Genomic DNA, 17,195 nt, shown 5'->3' on the forward strand with positions numbered 1-17,195 from the left:
TGGTGGCATGGACACAACTAGAAATTTAAGTAATATGAATACTAAAGCTGAAAGTAAACACATGAGTCTTCACAAGTCTGCATGACTCAAAGTCCATCAGTCACTGTTCAAATACATTACTGCACATTCACATACAAGCAAATCCACAAACCTTAAAGTCAAATCTATGTACCCTTCAAACCAGGTTCCTCAGCTTTTTACACAAAATAATTAGTAGACCTTTGTGGCTCAGAAGCAACATTATGGCTTCATTGCAATCACCATATCAAGTCACTACTACAATATAGAAAATATTTAGCATCCTTGAGGAACACGGTCATTTTGGTCTTCACAAAACCTGGAAAGTAGTGATGGGCCAATCCACCATTATAAGCTAAGCAGATTTTTAGGATGTCAAATGTTATAGTAACAACAGCAACACACTAATGCACCATTGGGCACAATATTTTGCAGAACAGGAAAATGTCTTCAATGCTCCTTTGAAAAAAAAGTCTTCAGGAAAACCTGGTGTGTAATACCTGCAATTCATGGCATTTAATGTTATTTAAACATGTCACAATGAATCCAGCTTTATATTTTATACATTATTTATGAACACGTGAGGTAGACCACAGCACTACACACTTAAAGCAATGAGGGGGAAAAAAAAAACCCTCTGCAGTTCTACAAAACCTCCCTGAAAGATATTACACATCTGTAACATTATGTAATTTGCGTTAAACAATATAGAATACATCTTCACAAACCACATTTTATCAAAGTTTTGGACCACTTCAATTAAGCAACACACTAGATAATGACACTTTTTGTAAACTTTGAAAAGTGCTGGGGACATAATGACAGGTTAGAAAAATGGTTAAAAAGAAGATAATGGTTTTATTTAAACCAGCAGGTTTCTAAAACTATACAGTAAAATTGGGAAGATGCATGCTTTGGAAAAGTCTTTTACAAAACCAGACATAGGGAAAAGTGGTAGGAATGGGTCCTCAGTGAAAATTATATCCATGCTATAAATCACACCATGGAATGGATTGAGTGTGAACTTATTACAAGTAATTTGCCAGTGCAAGGTGGCAAATAAACGATCAAAACTGGTATATGTAACTTACAGAAGAATATTAAAAGAGCCTAAAATCTAGCCTGTACCTTCAGTATTCATGATGCAAGTTACAGTTATTGAACAATGCTAAAACTAGCTTTCATTTTGTACCTTAAAATCAGTAAGCTTCTGTTGTGAATTACTGCACCTGTTAAGCCAGTTTTGAAGTTCTGGCCACTGCAAATAAAACATGCAACATGTATGTTCTTGTTGGAAAACTTGGACAGAATGTTGTCGTGACTGACGGTGGCTTTAAAATGCCACATAAAATCCACCATTTTACTGGTCCCTGACATGTTAAAGCTCTGGAAACTAGTAACAGTTAACAAACGTGGCAAGAAACTTATCAAGCAAGATCACAAACAGCAGTGACACAAAATTTAATTTTGTCATTTAATTTTTCATGACAGCAATCCATTTAGGAAGACAGGCAAGCTAGATGCACATCTCTGCCTGTGACTAGAAGGAATGTTACTGGCAGTCTCCGAGATTTACTGTGACCGAGCAGAAAAGCAGCGCATGTACTCAGTCATCCAAGGGTTATAATCAGAGACAAGCTTGCTTTTGTTAATCTTTTCCAAGTCAACTGATTTTGCTCTTCGCTTGTCCATTCTCTTCTTCATCTGTTTCTCAACCTCTCGTCTGTTTTTTGCTCGTAGTGCTGACTCATGGATCTAAAAAACACAGGAAATAAGTTTCATGAACAAACTAATCAAACCTTGTAAAATATTTTACCATTAAAGAAAAAAAAAAAAAAAAGAGTTCACCCACTGTCTTAATCTAAAAATTTGCCCCACATACACATCTGAAAGCACTGCCTAGATACAGCTTTGTCCAGAAATAAATGCTCAATCCCAATCATCTACAGAAAAGAAAAAAAAAAACCTCTTCACTAAGACTCAAAGTATTAATGCTCTACTGTAATCAAATGTTTCTATGCAGTTTGTTTGCTCAGACACAACATTAAACAGCTGAGGATCAACTCACCTCCTTGGTTGATGCTGCTGGACCAACATTGTGCGTTCTTTTTGAGGCCATATCTGCCTGTTTCTCTCCTGAGCCATACATAGCAAAAGGATGCCTGCTTTCTTTGTCAGTGTCTTTGATGTGATGCTTGACTTTAGTTCGGGTTGTTCTGTGTGAATGCCTTGGTTTACTTTTGGTATTGCTCTGAACACAGGGGTATGTTTCTGGTGGAATGACAGGCCCAGCACTCTCCCCTGTTGTCACTTCCTCCTTTTCCTGAGGTTTGACATCATCTGTTACTTGTTCTGTTTAAAATAAATAAATAAATGGTGAGTTGAGCCTTTGGGGGAAATAAAACCCAACTAAACAACTGAAGAGAGTTTTATCCCACTGTTGTTCTGCAAGGTTGGTTACTTACTGCCATATATTAATTATATACCACAAACAGCTTGAAAGTTCAGTGGGACATACCTGCCTGATAACATGTACAGGGAAGACAGTGGCCTGAAAATGTGAAACAATATCTGATGAAATCTGACATCTTTACCCATTCATTCATTACCACATTTCATACTATTAATAGCAGAGCTCTGTACTTAAGAGAATATGGTAATGCAGCAACCTGATTTTTGATGGATTTTGCAACCATACGATGTCCATATGTACGAACGACAAAAATGTACCACCACAGGGAACCCAATCATTAGTGCAAGGCAACGTATCTCAAACAGCTGACCACTGCACAATAAAATTAGTATCTTTATTTGCAAAAGATGGGTTTTTATCCAGCATTTATTTTTAGCTTGCTTTTTCAAAAATAAAATGTGTTATTTACTAACACATTTTATGGAAAATATTCATGACAGTTTCATCTAAAACTAGTTAAAACAGTTTTATTAGTCCACTAGCTTGTTGGACAATTGACAGTTTGTCTCATGCAAGTGCAGGAACAGTATTAGTGAAAACACACTAGCAAATAGATTTGAAAAACAGGTAGTGGTCGAGTGAGGCACAGACAGGATATCAGAGACAATACAATAAAGTCCAAATACACAAATAGGGTTAAAACCAGAAACGCGATACAAAAATACACCACTTGGTGTAATATACTTCGCAAAGTCTGTGTGTAACTGAGGGTCCTTACATGTATGGACTGATTATGCTCTGATCAGGAACAGGTGCATGGTAATTAGTCCTAATGGTGCTGGGCACTCCGAGTTCCAACGTGCACGTACGTGAAAGGTGTAACCAGACAACTGTTTGACATTTGATCGTAAATATACAGTAATGATGTAAAGTGAAAGTGCTGGTTCACTACTGTCCACCAGGCACCCAGCTGTCTCACACCATAATAAATATTGTGGTGTTGTTTCTGGCACATGGCATACGGGGTCAAAAAAAAAAAGGAATAAATGTGTGTTCGTAACTGCGATGCATAGCTTATTATTGGCATCACTGTTACAAAACAATAGAGCAATTTACTGACATGAAATACACTACACAATTTGATGGTTCATATGCTATAATATTCTATTCAGGTTGATTTTTGTGCCCTTGCAAATATTTTGCTCATACACTCATCAGGAGCCCTGCTTTTAGGCAGTGACTAAATATCTATATTGTTATTCTGCCTGACACCACAGATCATGCATGTAAAACACAGATTATTATTTATCTTAAAGTGCATATTCTGGACCAATTTCATATAAAAAACAAAACATGAAAAGTATGTCCCTTTACACACTCATCCAGAAGGGTAATTTTGCACAAGGCCATCTATCTACAGCAGAAAAAAAATAAAACGTGTCTAGAAAAATCCCAAGGGAGTCTGGAGCCAGAATCGTGACGTCACCTGCGGAAGCGCCAGCAGGCTGCACGAGCTTTGCACGGTTTCAGTGCACAGCCTGTGTAGACCAAGCGCTCCCATTTCTCTCTCATTGTCCAGTCTTTTGGGAAACGATGAGTACTAATCCCATCAAGATTGGTGTTGCTACACCCTCCTACAATACATCTGTTAACCATTTTAATAATTACGTGATAACATTGAAGAAATTTGCAGAAAACCACCAGGTTGTTTTCTCATAAACCAGCACTGACGTAGGATTCAGAGGGAGGCGTCCCGCACGCGACGTCACGAAAATCAACGTTTCCCAGGAAATCCAAATGCAAAGTTTTTTCAGAGGCAGACCAATTCGCCTCAAATGGCTTGATTTCAACTGAATTTTTCTGGTATTGTGCAAGGTAAAAAAAAAGGTTGCAGAGAATGCAGAATGTAACAGATTTGACCAAAAAAGTTTAATACAAGATAGGAGAATTACATTGATCTTGCTCCTGAATTTACCCGTGATATGCCCTTTAAAGCAGACCTCCATCATGATTGAGGTTTTGCCACAGAACTTGGTGACAGAACTTGAGAGAGAACCCTGATATCAAAAATGGGATGTCTATTCATCTTTCGTTCAGAATTGAGTATCCCAAGTTTTCATAATTGTCCAGTGAATTTATAGCTTTGCAGCCACATCACTCTTGCTTGACCCTAATCATACTATTTACTAACTCCAAAGCACCAGTGTTTCGATGACGCATCATGATCCTGAGGACACGATATCTCGAGATGCAAATATGGGCTTTAAACATATTCCGTTAAGGTTTAGACATCCTACCTATAATCCTCCTCGTATCAGGTTCTTTCACCTCTTCTGCTCCATGCTCTTCGTGCACTATCTCTGCTGTCTTCTTTGCTGTTGGTGTCTTTCCCTCCTTCTGCAGTCTGTAATCTGGAGATCCCTCCTGAGGAGGTGTACATTTGCCGCTGGACTCTGTGTCGCTTCCACGTTCATCCCAAAACCACGGGTTGTGTGTTTGCTCCAACATTCGCCTCGACAGTCTGTAGCTCAACAAGTCCTCATAACACTTCGCGTACGTTTCCCATTTCGGATCCTTAAATTTCTTCATATATTCTGACCTAATCCGTTTGGTCACCATATTCCTGCTAAAGAGAATGAAAAATTAGGCTACTTTCGCCTAGAAAAGACCACATTTTGGTTATTGATGTAGGCTCTCTGCATGACTCACAACTAAACTGCGCATGTGCAGCCTTCACGTGCGCAAAAAATTGTTGTATTTCCTACTTGCTAAGCTGCACTTCGTTGCTGTCAGTTCAAAACCTGCTGTGTGACAATTTAGGTCAAATTGGGTTCTCTATGCTGATTGGTCAGTTTTGACCTCGTGCTTCCATTTATGCCAATTAGAAAATGGAAGGACCAATGGATAATCCAGAAGAGACTAGATCCAATCCCTTTCATGTGATGGGTCCAAATAAACTGTGTGCAATATCAACTATGTGCACCTAGTGGCACACATAGATTCTGCACACAATACTCAGATTGCACATAGGAGGTTTTGCATGTCTAAAACCTTGTGTGTGCAAATATCTGACATGCAGAACCTCTTATGTCTTCTCAAGGATGATTTTTTTTTTGCAATTTACGCTAATATAATGCTGCAATTAGCTATTTTGATAGATATTTAACTGACCAAGCTAATAATAGAACAAGTAAACTTTTACTGGCTTCTCAGCTTGTTATTTCAGAGTTTTCAGTTTTTTACGTCTCCTGTAAAAAAGGAAAAAAATGTCACATAGCAGGTTTTAACCTGACAGCGACGACTTGATGTCTTTGCATGCAATGGGTCTACTAACGTTTGCTATTTAGCTACCCTGGTGTATTTTGGTATCTTTCTACTGATGCAAATGACAATATAAGCCCCAAATGGTGATTGCCTGAAAAGCTAATAAATCCTACTAACCATCAACCATGGATCCGCCCCTTTCTTCTATGACGAAAAAAGTAGTTTAGTAACAACTCGGTTATCAAAATCTCCGAAGCTCCTGGAGAGATTCGTGGGCAAGGGATGTGTCAGAAACTCGTGTTTAGAATAACTTCAATAGCACAGGAAGGCAGCATAGTCTTGATCTCCCGCCCAACATTTAAATCAAAACACGTACTGAGGGAAGCCCTTTCCTGGGAGGAAACCAATCGCAGACCAGCTGCTCGTGACAGCGTTATGACACGCCCCTCCTTTATATATCCTCCTATTTAAACTACTGTCTATTCAAACCGCGGATTTCACCCCATTCGAGCAGATAAAAGCGGTACAATGACGAGATAATCCTGTCACTTATGTTATCAGTACCTGCGTCTGTTTGCACAGTGAACCGCACACACATCATATCAACTAGCATGCACTGTAGCCAGCGGTTTAGGAAATACACAGTAGTCAAATAATAATGTCCACACACAACCATGTTTACATTATGTACAGTGCGTATAGTAAACCTACAATGTATTAAGTCTGTGTTCATTTCATTATCAGCAGCCGACAGTTAATGTGGTGCCGAGCTGAACTATTTCTTTACATAACAACAACAACCATCCGCCATGATATTTATTTATTTATATATTTATTTAAACGAGCGCTGATGAACAAAATCCCACCATCATGTGTCATTTCGATCCAAATCTTAGCATGGAAGAATATCTCGGCTTACTTACGGTTTCAGGTTGCACCCAGGTGAAAGGCAGCAGGTGGTCTCGATAATGCGACCCTTCACTGTTGTTGTGCTGCTGATTTGCTTTAAGCTCCGCCCACTGCCACTGGAGAGAGCAACAGGTGGGGATTAGGCTAAAGAGAGTATCAGTTCAAACACAATCACGAGGCCCTCTAAAGAAACAAAAAGCTCTGTACAAAATATAATTGAAAGAAGAAAGAAAAAAAAAAAGTGTTCCTTGTTTTCAAGACAGATGGCAGTGAGCTCAAGATCCCTGCTGAAAAATCCAGCTTGGTCTGGCAAAGCTGCCTGAAGTGAAACACAGCTTGAGCTGGTCAAACAGGTAGACTGTCCCTGAAAATAACACAACAGGTCATTCTGAAATCTTAAAGGATATCCGCAGAACCTCATCTCATTATCTCTAGCCGCTTTATCCTGTTCTATAGGGTCGCAGGCAAGCTGGAGCCTATCCCAGCTGACTATGGGCGAAAGGCGGGGTACACCCTGGACAAGTCGCCAGGTCATCACAGGGCTGACACATAGACACACAACCATTCACACCTACGGTCAATTTAGAGTCACCAGTTAACCTAACCTGCATGTCTTTGGACTGTGGGGGAAACCGGAGCACCCGGAGGAAACCCACGCAGACAACATGCAAACTCCACACAGAAAGGCCCTCGCCGGCTACAGGGCTCGAACCCGGACCTTCTTGCTGTGAGGCGACAGCGCTAACCACTACACCACTGTGCCGCCCATGCGGAACTTTTATTTTTAAATAAATTTCTGAGTGGATAGTATCTCCATCCTTGACTCTTGTATGCTGCATAAATGGGAATTTAAAAATACATATTTTTGAGAGGGGCAGCACGGTGGTGTAGTGGTTAGCACTGTCGCCTCACAGCAAGAAGGTCCTGAGTTTGAGCCCAGTGGCTGGCAAGGGCCTTTCTGTGTGGAGTTTGCATGTTCTCCCCATGTCTGTGTGGGTGTGCTCCGGTTTCCCCCACAGTCCAAAGACATGCAGGTTAGGTTAACTGGTGACTCTAAATTGACTGTAGGTGTGAATGGTTGTTTGTCTCTGTGTCAGCCCTACGATAACCTGGCGACTTGTCCAGGGTGTACCCCGCCTTTCGCCCATAGTCAGCTGGGATAGGCTCCGGTTTCCCTGTGACCCTGCAGAACAGGGTAAGCGGCTCCAGATAATGGAAGGATATTTTTGAGAGTTAAGATTGACCGCAGAGTTGGCATTCAAGCTGCCCCGCTGAGCTAGCCATCCCTGAGTGTGTGACGTCACAGCAGTAATCGGTTTTAAGGCCGAGGCCTTTGACAGCTATAGATCAAAGTCTCATCTCATCTCATTATCTCTAGCCGCTTTATCCTGTTCTACAGGGTCGCAGGCAAGCTGGAGCCTATCCCAGCTGACTACGGGCAAAAGGCGGGGTACACCCTGGACAAGTCGCCAGGTCATCACAGGGCTGACACATAGACACAGACAACCATTCACACTCACGGTCAATTTAGAGTCACCAGTTAACCTAACCTGCATGTCTTTGGACTGTGGGGGAAACCGGAGCACCCGGAGGAAACCCACACGGACAACATGCAAACTCCGCACAGAAAGGCCCTCGCCGGCCACGGGGCTCGAACCCGGACCTTCTTGCTGTGAGGTGACAGCGCTAACCACTACACCACCGTGCCACCCCTTAGATCAAAGTCATATAAATAAAAATTTATGGTGAAAGTAAGAAATACCGTTACTGATTTGCTCAACTAAGACTGATTTGACTTAATTGATTGTGGGTTGACTCTCATTAAAACAGGATAGGTGTTATAACTTGTGCAACATACATGTACATGCATGCATTTTCACTGATAAAATGTAAAATGTGAGGGGAGTTGAGTTCAATGAACAGCACTTTCCCCTCCCTCTGGATCATGGCTGAAATGCCCTTGAGCAAGGCATCTAACCCCCAACTGCTCCCTGGGTGCTGTAGCACAGACTGTTAGGAATTGGGGTATAGTAAGAGTCTATTTCTGTACTCCGTGGTACACTATACACTAATGTACCCCTTAGGGCTCATTATTGGACCTCAAAGTAACAATGTGTAACTTTTCAGGGTCAAAAAGGTACATATACAGTATGTTCCTAAGCGGTATATAAAGGGTAGAAATAAATACCATAGAGGGGGTATTGCCCCAATGACAAGCCATTGTACCCCTAAAGGTACAATAATATACTTTATTTTCTGAGAGTGTAGCTGACCACTGCTCTGGGTATGTGTGTGTGCTCATTGCTCACTTGTGTGTGCATGTGTGTGTTCACTGCTTCAGATGGGTTAAATGCAGAGGAGGAATTTTGCTGTGCTTGAGTGTACATGTGAGAAATAAAGGCTTCTTCTTCTTCATGGTCAGTTTGGTCAAGTAATAAGTAATCTGTAAAACAATAGCCTACTGGATGACAAAAAAAGATGGTCTACCTGTTTAACCAGCTTGACCTGTGTTTTGGAAGCTCGTAGCTGGTCAGACCAAGCTGCATTTTTCAACAGTAATAATCCACTTTTTAGGTAAGCTTCAATGATTCTGTCTTTACATCTTTATAATTATAGAGGTTTATGGCACTAGGGATGCAAGCAATACCCCTGGACAGCAAGGTTGGACTCCTGTTCCCCTCCTAAATGAGGGATCTGAAATAGCACAAATTGTACTATATTACTGAACACAAAATGAATCATTGTGTAGGCATTTTTGTAGTTGAGGATGTTTACTGTATGCACACCAAAAAAAAAGGAGTTTTAACAGTTATATTGACAGTCTGCAACATTAAGTTGTTAGACAGCTGAACAGTGGTCAAATCCCTATTGGCCTGGGCTTTTGCATGTTCTTTTTAACAAATTTGTGTTAGTACTGTTTGACTTTATATTGTACAATTTAAGAAGCGTAATTATTTATGATCCCACTATTCAGTGTCACCCAGAAGAGAATGTGTTTCATTTTGAGTCTGGTTCCTCTCAAGGGTTCTTCCTTATATTGTCTCAGGGAGTTTTTCCTTGCCATTTTTGTAACGCTTCTTTGTGACAGTATGTATTGTTACAAGCATCAAGCAAATACAATTGAATAAACTGAAATGAGTTTGAGCTAAATGGTCTTTTCAATGCAAGTCCCAATCTTAGCTTATATGCACTCAAATCTCAGCTGATAGCAAGCACAGAAATTGGGTGGCAAGGTGGCGTAGTGGTTCGCACTGTCGCCTCCCAGCAAGAAGGATCTGAGTTCAAGCCAGCGGAGGCTTTTCTGTGTGGCATTTACATGTTCTCCCTGTGTCTGCATGGGTTTCCTCCGGGTGCTCTGGTTTCCCCCACAGTCAAAAGACATGCAGTAAAGTTAACTGGCTACTCTAAATTCCCCATAGATGTGAATGGTTGTTTCCGGAAATGGGAGGGTTGCAGCCGGAAGGGCATCCGGTGTAAAACTATGCTGTAATTAATATGACATGTGGGTCAATAGGGTCCACATGGCAGCAACCCCACACACATAAGTGGGACAAGCTGGAAGAAGTGAGCAAGCACAGATATTTGGTAGGCCAGTTGTTGCCATCTCAATTCATAGTAAAGATATTTACAGGAAGGCAGAAAAAGAAACGCCAGAGGACTGACAAGTTTCAACTCTCTGAGCTTTGGAATAAACATGTCTCTTATTCATATAGACCTATTAAGAAAGTTATGAATTACTGACAGGGGTCAAATATCAGCTTATGGCTCAAAGAAAACGAGCCAGACATAGCTAAGATAACTGGTGTGTCAGCTTTCACTCACCTCACATACGTTCACATAGTGGGTAGTGTGTTTAAAAATAGAAATGACCTTAGTGACCTCTCTTAGTGCTTTCTTGGACCACTTAAAATGATTTCAGTTCAGTTTCTTGGTTAGTATAATGGGAAAGGAGGGTTGGAAGGCTAATGTGTGGCTACAGTTATGGATTATTAGGTACTGTATATCCATAATGAGTTTAATCTCCCTGAAGTAGCAGAAAATATGCTGAAACCATGATTTGAATGGGAATTAGCCAAAGGACAAATCACAACGTAGGCCTGTGTTATGCAAATAGAATAATACTCAGATATAAATTATGAAGAAAAAAAAAAAAACACAAAATGATACCAAATATTGGACTTTAATAAATTAATATGTATGTACATTTCACATTATGCTGTATAACATGGCATGTCAGTCATCTTGATGTTGCTTAATCTTCACTGAAGTATATTCATTGTGTAACACTGGGTTACAAAATAAATTTTAAACAAATCTGTCCCTTGCCAACGGAGTGCTCCACTGCTGTTTGGTTTATAGCGAGTAGACGCAGATGATAACGATGATGGTGGATTTAGAAGCACTTGCGGTGGACAATGCTGGGTCCAGCCTCATCGTATTCCTGCTTGGTGATCCACATCTGCTGGAAGGTGGACAGGGAGGCCAAGATGGAGCCACCGATCCATACAGAGTACTTACGCTCAGGTGGGGCAATGATCTAGAATCAAAGAGAGAGGAATATATTTCAGAAATGGGCAAATTATCGAAGGTGTGGAATAAATATACATGTGAGAAAATACACTACTCCATTACCTTGATCTTCATTGTGCTAGGGGCCAGAGCAGTGATCTCTTTCTGCATACGGTCAGCAATACCAGGGTACATGGTGGTACCACCAGACAAGACGTTGTTGGCATACAGGTCCTTCCTGATGTCAATGTCACACTTCATGATGCTGTTGTAGGCAGTCTCATGGATGCCAGCAGACTCCATACCTTTTCAGAAAACAATGAAGATGAATACAAGGGAATGGCATACAGTTATAGATGTTATAGACATACCCTATATTGTAGAGAGAGGCTGCTAATTACTCACCAATGAAAGAAGGCTGGAAGAGGGTCTCTGGGCAACGGAAACGCTCATTACCAATGGTGATAACCTGACCGTCAGGCAACTCATAGCTCTTCTCCAGGGAGGAGGAGGAAGCAGCAGTGGCCATCTCATTCTCGAAGTCCAGAGCAACATAGCACAGCTTCTCCTTGATGTCACGCACAATCTCACGCTCAGCTGTAATGGAGAATTGTGCGAGTCAAAAAGCAATTTTAAAATGTTTAAGATCAACCTGATAAACATAAAACCTGACAACAAACCACCAAGAAAGAAAGATAATATTTACCGGTTGTGACAAAAGAGTAACCACGCTCAGTCAGGATCTTCATGAGGTAGTCAGTCAGATCACGACCAGCCAGATCCAGACGCATGATGGCGTGGGGCAGAGCATAACCCTCATAGATGGGGACATTGTGGGTGACACCATCACCAGAATCCAGCACAATACCTAAACCACAAAAAAAGGTGTCAAGATAGTGCCTCAAGTTTAGCTACATTCTGTGCATAATGTCAGTTTGTTGCCACTTTGTAGGATTTTATGAAGAATAGTAAAAGTTTGTGAAGGTGCACTTCTCACCAGTGGTACGGCCAGAAGCGTACAGAGACAGCACAGCCTGGATGGCCACATACATGGCAGGGACGTTGAAGGTCTCAAACATGATCTGGGTCATCTTCTCACGGTTAGCCTTGGGGTTCAAGGGAGCCTCAGTGAGCAGGGTGGGGTGCTCCTCAGGGGCAACGCGGAGCTCGTTGTAGAAGGTGTGGTGCCAGATCTTCTCCATATCGTCCCAGTTGGTAATGATGCCATGCTCAATGGGATACTTCAGAGTGAGGATACCCCTCTTGCTCTGAGCTTCATCACCTACATAGGAGTCTTTCTGACCCATACCTACCATGACACCCTAAAGGAGGGGAAAAATAAATTTAATATTACATTATATATTTATTTGCCATTGACAATACCTCATTATTTAAAAACTATGAAAAATTACAGTATAATTTATAAAGTCATACCTGATGACGGGGGCGACCAACAATGGAAGGGAACACAGCCCTGGGGGCGTCATCACCGGCAAAGCCAGCCTTCACCAGGCCTGAGCCATTGTCGCACACCAAGGCGGTAGTCTCATCATCATCACACATCTTGGCAGGTTCTGTGTGTTAACATATTGAGATATCACTGAGTGGATGGTTTGTAGCACATGCAGCACAGAAGAAAATAGCTAAAACAGTTGCTTTAACCACTGTAAATATACACTGATTTCATTCACACCAATTAAAAGTTTATCAAATGGTAATAATGTAATTAATCAGATTGGTTTGATTTGGGTTGAAAAATCGGTTTGTTTTACATTATTATTATTATTATTATTATTATTATTTATCCACACTGTGATTGTTAAGAGAGATATCACAGAGTGCTCTATGAATGAATTGCAGTTTAAATATTTTAGCTTTTGTTAAATGTTCAAAACGTGCATTTTAAAAATAGAATCGTGGTTAGAAAACCATTTAAACACAAATGGTTGTATTGTCACAAAAATGTATATACCTTTCCTTGTCTGTTTTTTCTTTGGACCACATGCACAGCAAAATCTCCCAACTTGATATATATGGACACTTTAATTATTATTATTATTTGCTGTGCAAGTCACCTTGATAAACTAGCATCAGGTAATTTGGTTAATTTCATTAATGTAAATAGAAAAAAGAGAACATTATTTTCCTCTTAATTAACCAATTACCGGTAATATTCCTGTGCACGAGATCTATGGTGTGTTTTGGTTAGATCTCCTTACCTTTGGTGGTGCCCTTCTCAGATGAAGCTCAGTGCAGAATGAAACGTCTGCTGGTTCCAGCTACAGGGTGACCGCTGGCCTTGGCAAACTTTTATACCCGATCACCTTCTTTCCCCGCCCATTGAATATGGTGTCCATGTGCCAAATTGGATTTTTTTCCCAATCTTTGGCCATATTAGGATCTTGGGCGGTAAGCGAACGGGACTCCCAGTTGGAAGTGTGCACAGCTGTCCTAATATGGTGATAGTCCTGATGTGAAGCCACGACGCTCGAGCCGTATATGGGGAGTGTATGTTTTCATTACCACTCTGTTTGCACATGGTGCATCCGACTACTACCAGTGAGAGTAGGCTGTGATTTCTGATCATTAGTTCAACAGCAGCAAGAGGGTTCCGACAGAGGGGTATAATAGTGTAAAGTTATTGACCATGGATAAGGTGCACCGAAATCTGTTGCTACGGTCGGCGCAAGTGATTAGTACAAGAAGGTTATTAGAGCCCTTTATCAATTCAGTGTCTGCAGCATAATGTTAACGTTATGGTAAGCAATCAGCCCTTTTATTTAATTCAATGCAAGGTGGTGGGAGAGAAGAAATAGCTTAATACAAAACAGGGGCTATGGCTAGGCTTTGATCTGAGATCTGAGAATGTAATAATATTTATATTGCTATAACAAGAGCTGTGCCTGTATAGTTATTTGTGATCAGGGATTAAATGAGGATTTAGGAGTTGGGAGAGCACTACATCTTTAATAAGTGCCAACAATTTGGGTACAGCGCCGTTCAAATTACAGTGTGTAGTTGTAAAGATGAATGCAATTAAATTGTGATTAAAATATGTTTTTGATATTTCATTTTCTACTGTAAAGGCTTAACTAATTACAGTTGGATAGTCGTATCTTCAGCATTCCTTGTTTAACAGTTTCAGCATCAACATATTGAAATATCATTCATATATAAAATTTTTCCATATAGCAAAGCGCAAGTTCACAATCCTGAAGAACCCCGTCCTGCACATTTTGTTGTTTTCCTTGCTCTAACACACAGGGATAACATTAACGTGCAGCATAGGGAGTACTCCAGAACTAGGATTGAGGATCTGTGCAAACGGAAATGAATAAAATAATCGCATTTGATATTAATGATCACATTTTACCGGTGTGTGTGTATGTGAGGGACACATCTGTTGTGAAGGGGCTGTATAAGCTACAGACTGTTATCCTGCAGTTTTCATAAATGATAAAATTATATGGAGAAATAAACTTTGACATCATTTTATGTCCACTAGTTTAGTATAAGCAGCCCACTGCATTTTCTGGGTTTAGGCTATATGCTTAGGGCCAGATAGTCAGAGCAACTGTTACAGGCTCCTTACCACCAAGGGAGCTAAGCAGCTTAGTCATGTGACAAAACTGGAGAGAAGTTTGATCAAGAATCTTAACTTGGTGGAATCTTTGTACTTGGGATTTAATCTGACCTGGAGGTGCACTGGAATGAAATCATACATTGGGTCTGGGAAGATGCTGCATTAAATGCTATGAATAATAACACAATTTTAAAAAAGTAAAGGATAAATGAATTATAACACAAAAAGCTTCAGGGTGTTTGTGATTTCAGTTACAACTCGCCTAACTATAGGTGGTTGCAGTTTGTAGACAAGGTGTATCCAAAATGCCAAGCCAACAGTGCCCTCTTTTGGTACCACATGCTTTTAGATGCTGAAATTATGTTCAAGATGCAAGACATTTCTTGACACTTCAATTATTTCAGTCATTAGTTTATTTATATAAAGAATTTTCATAAATTAGCAAACCTACCACTATAATATGTCCACAGCTAAAAGAAATTCTATTTATCACACAAAAATTCTGATTATAGACTTACCTCTGTAATAGTGTACATTTACACAAATAATCATCTCTCATGTTATTTTTGTCTTTGGTGGTCATTTATACTATTTTCCAATGTGACTGTGTTCACACATATGGACAGTTTCCTGTGTTGAAGGCCAATAGTTTGAAGGATAACTGCAAAACAACAGTTCTGGATGGATCCTTCTCCTACATCCTATACAGCGGCTGACCCCCCCATACATAAAAACAGTGTGCAGGTCTTTGATACAGGGTTGAGCAGTTGATTTGTTTGTGAGTTGAAATACCACAGCTTAGACAAACATTGTCAAATATCTCATTATGTAGAGTAAAACTGAAACAATAACGATGATAACTTTTTCCAGATCAAAACTCTTTAAAAAAAAAAAAAAATTCAGAGCATACATTTCATCACACCTTTGTGCATCACATGCTACTGTATGATTAGAATGACTATGAGCCTGAAAATTGTATTATGAATATTTCTACTGTACAAAAGAGTATAAAATATTAAACTGACAAATAATATCACAGAAGTATACCTTCATGATCTGTGATCCTTAAAATAAAAGCACAATTTCCAGTTATACTACGTGTAAAAGGGCAGTGTCTTAAATAGTCCTTTGTGTTTGTTGTACCTTATAGGGTAGTCACACTAGAGGCGGAATGAGCCGGAATGAAAATTCTTCGTATATTCCGGGATATTTGAAGTGCATTCTAAAAATTCTGACTGCACCCCAAGCATTCGGGCCCATTCTTGTGGCCGGCCCGAATGTTTTGCCCATGCTCAAAACATTCGAAGAGAAATATCGAACGGCATTCAAAGTGTATTCTAACGGCATTCCAAATATTCTGATCGCGGTCGAGGGAAAAATCGAAATGGCAAGCCACTTCAAATCCTGCCAGAATGTCCCGAATGCACCTCGATTGCTGCCGGAATCTCATCTCATTATCTCTAGCCGCTTTATCCTTCTACAGGGTCGCAGGCAAGCTGGAGCCTATCCCAGCTGACTACGGGCGAAAGGCGGGGTACACCCTGGACAAGTCGCCAGGTCATCACAGGGCTGACACATAGACACAGACAACCGTTCACACTCACACCTACGGTCAATTTAGAGTCACCAGTTAACCTAACCTGCATGTCTTTGGACTGTGGGGGAAACCGGAGCACCCGGAGGAAACCCACGCGGACACGGGGAGAACATGCAAACTCCGCACAGAAAGGCCCTCGCCGGCCCCGGGGCTCGAACCCAGGACCTTCTTGCTGTGAGGCGACAGCGCTAACCACTACACCACCGTGCCGCCCCTGCTGCCGGAATCTATTCCGATTAAAATAGTTCAGCTGGAATGCACTTCGAATGCCATCTGAATATTTCGATACATCTCGAATGCAGTCGGAACGTCCCGATTGGCCCTCGAATGAGTCCGGACGTGATAATTTCAGAACACCACCGAATCGCATAAAAACGCGGCTAGCTGCCGCTGGAACTTCAGTCTGCATTGAGGAGTCGCCTGCTCAACATCAACCTTTTGTCCATTGTTTTGAAAAGTTTCTCACGTCATGCCACCAAGGAAGAAGGGAGCCAATGCCAAGAACTCCACCACCGGCCGCGGCCGATACCTTCTGGGTTTTCTTCTAATATTTTTTTCTCCTAGCCTCCTCCACATCTCTTTCAAGCAGGTCTTGCTGGAGGACAGCAATCTGGAGCAAAGCAACATGGTCCAGGGGATCCATACTCTATGGTGTCTGGGCTGAGACTGATGAAAATGCTAGATTGGGCAGCGTTTTATACCCTATCGGGGACCATTCTGGTGGCATTCTTGGTACACTCGGGACATTCGTGTTACATTCCAAGTATTCGAGCTGCATTCTCTTCGAATTCTTAAACGTTCGAAACCTGTTCGGCGGCTATTCCGGGAGCGTTCTGACTGCATTCGAGGCACCTTCCAACCCGACTTCGGGTGGTATTCGGGCGGCAGTCGAACCGCACTCG

The 17,195-nt window shown here is 41.1% G+C and overlaps 2 protein-coding genes across 6 annotated transcripts; both read right to left on the reverse strand.

The window, feature by feature from the left end:
• Positions 1-1,478: 1,478 nt before the first annotated feature.
• Positions 1,479-6,724, reverse strand: ccsapb (centriole, cilia and spindle-associated protein b). 5 transcript variants are annotated; one of them, XM_060926160.1, is made up of 5 exons: positions 6,619-6,724; positions 4,729-5,054; positions 2,537-2,569; positions 2,087-2,370; positions 1,479-1,773 (listed from the first exon to the last, which is right to left on the reverse strand). In XM_060926160.1, the coding sequence occupies exons 2-5, from the start codon at positions 5,048-5,050 to the stop codon at positions 1,591-1,593; spliced, it is 822 nt and encodes a 273-aa protein (XP_060782143.1). In that variant the 5' UTR covers positions 5,051-5,054; positions 6,619-6,724; the 3' UTR covers positions 1,479-1,590. The 5 variants fall into 5 exon arrangements, with proteins under 5 accessions (XP_060782143.1, XP_060782145.1, XP_060782144.1 ...); XM_060926162.1 differs by having other exon boundaries at positions 4,729-5,057; positions 6,619-6,705; XM_060926161.1 differs by lacking the exon at positions 6,619-6,724 and adding an exon at positions 5,873-6,057.
• A 4,044-nt stretch (positions 6,725-10,768) lies between these two features.
• Positions 10,769-13,404, reverse strand: acta1b (actin alpha 1, skeletal muscle b). Its single transcript, XM_060926166.1, has 7 exons — positions 13,333-13,404; positions 12,548-12,687; positions 12,111-12,435; positions 11,820-11,981; positions 11,519-11,710; positions 11,237-11,418; positions 10,769-11,141 (listed from the first exon to the last, which is right to left on the reverse strand). The coding sequence occupies exons 2-7, from the start codon at positions 12,674-12,676 to the stop codon at positions 10,998-11,000; spliced, it is 1,134 nt and encodes a 377-aa protein (XP_060782149.1). The 5' UTR covers positions 12,677-12,687; positions 13,333-13,404; the 3' UTR covers positions 10,769-10,997.
• Positions 13,405-17,195: the final 3,791 nt, after the last annotated feature.

This window comes from Neoarius graeffei, chromosome 7 (assembly GCF_027579695.1).
Source record: "Neoarius graeffei isolate fNeoGra1 chromosome 7, fNeoGra1.pri, whole genome shotgun sequence".
Lineage (NCBI taxonomy): Eukaryota > Metazoa > Chordata > Actinopteri > Siluriformes > Ariidae > Neoarius > Neoarius graeffei.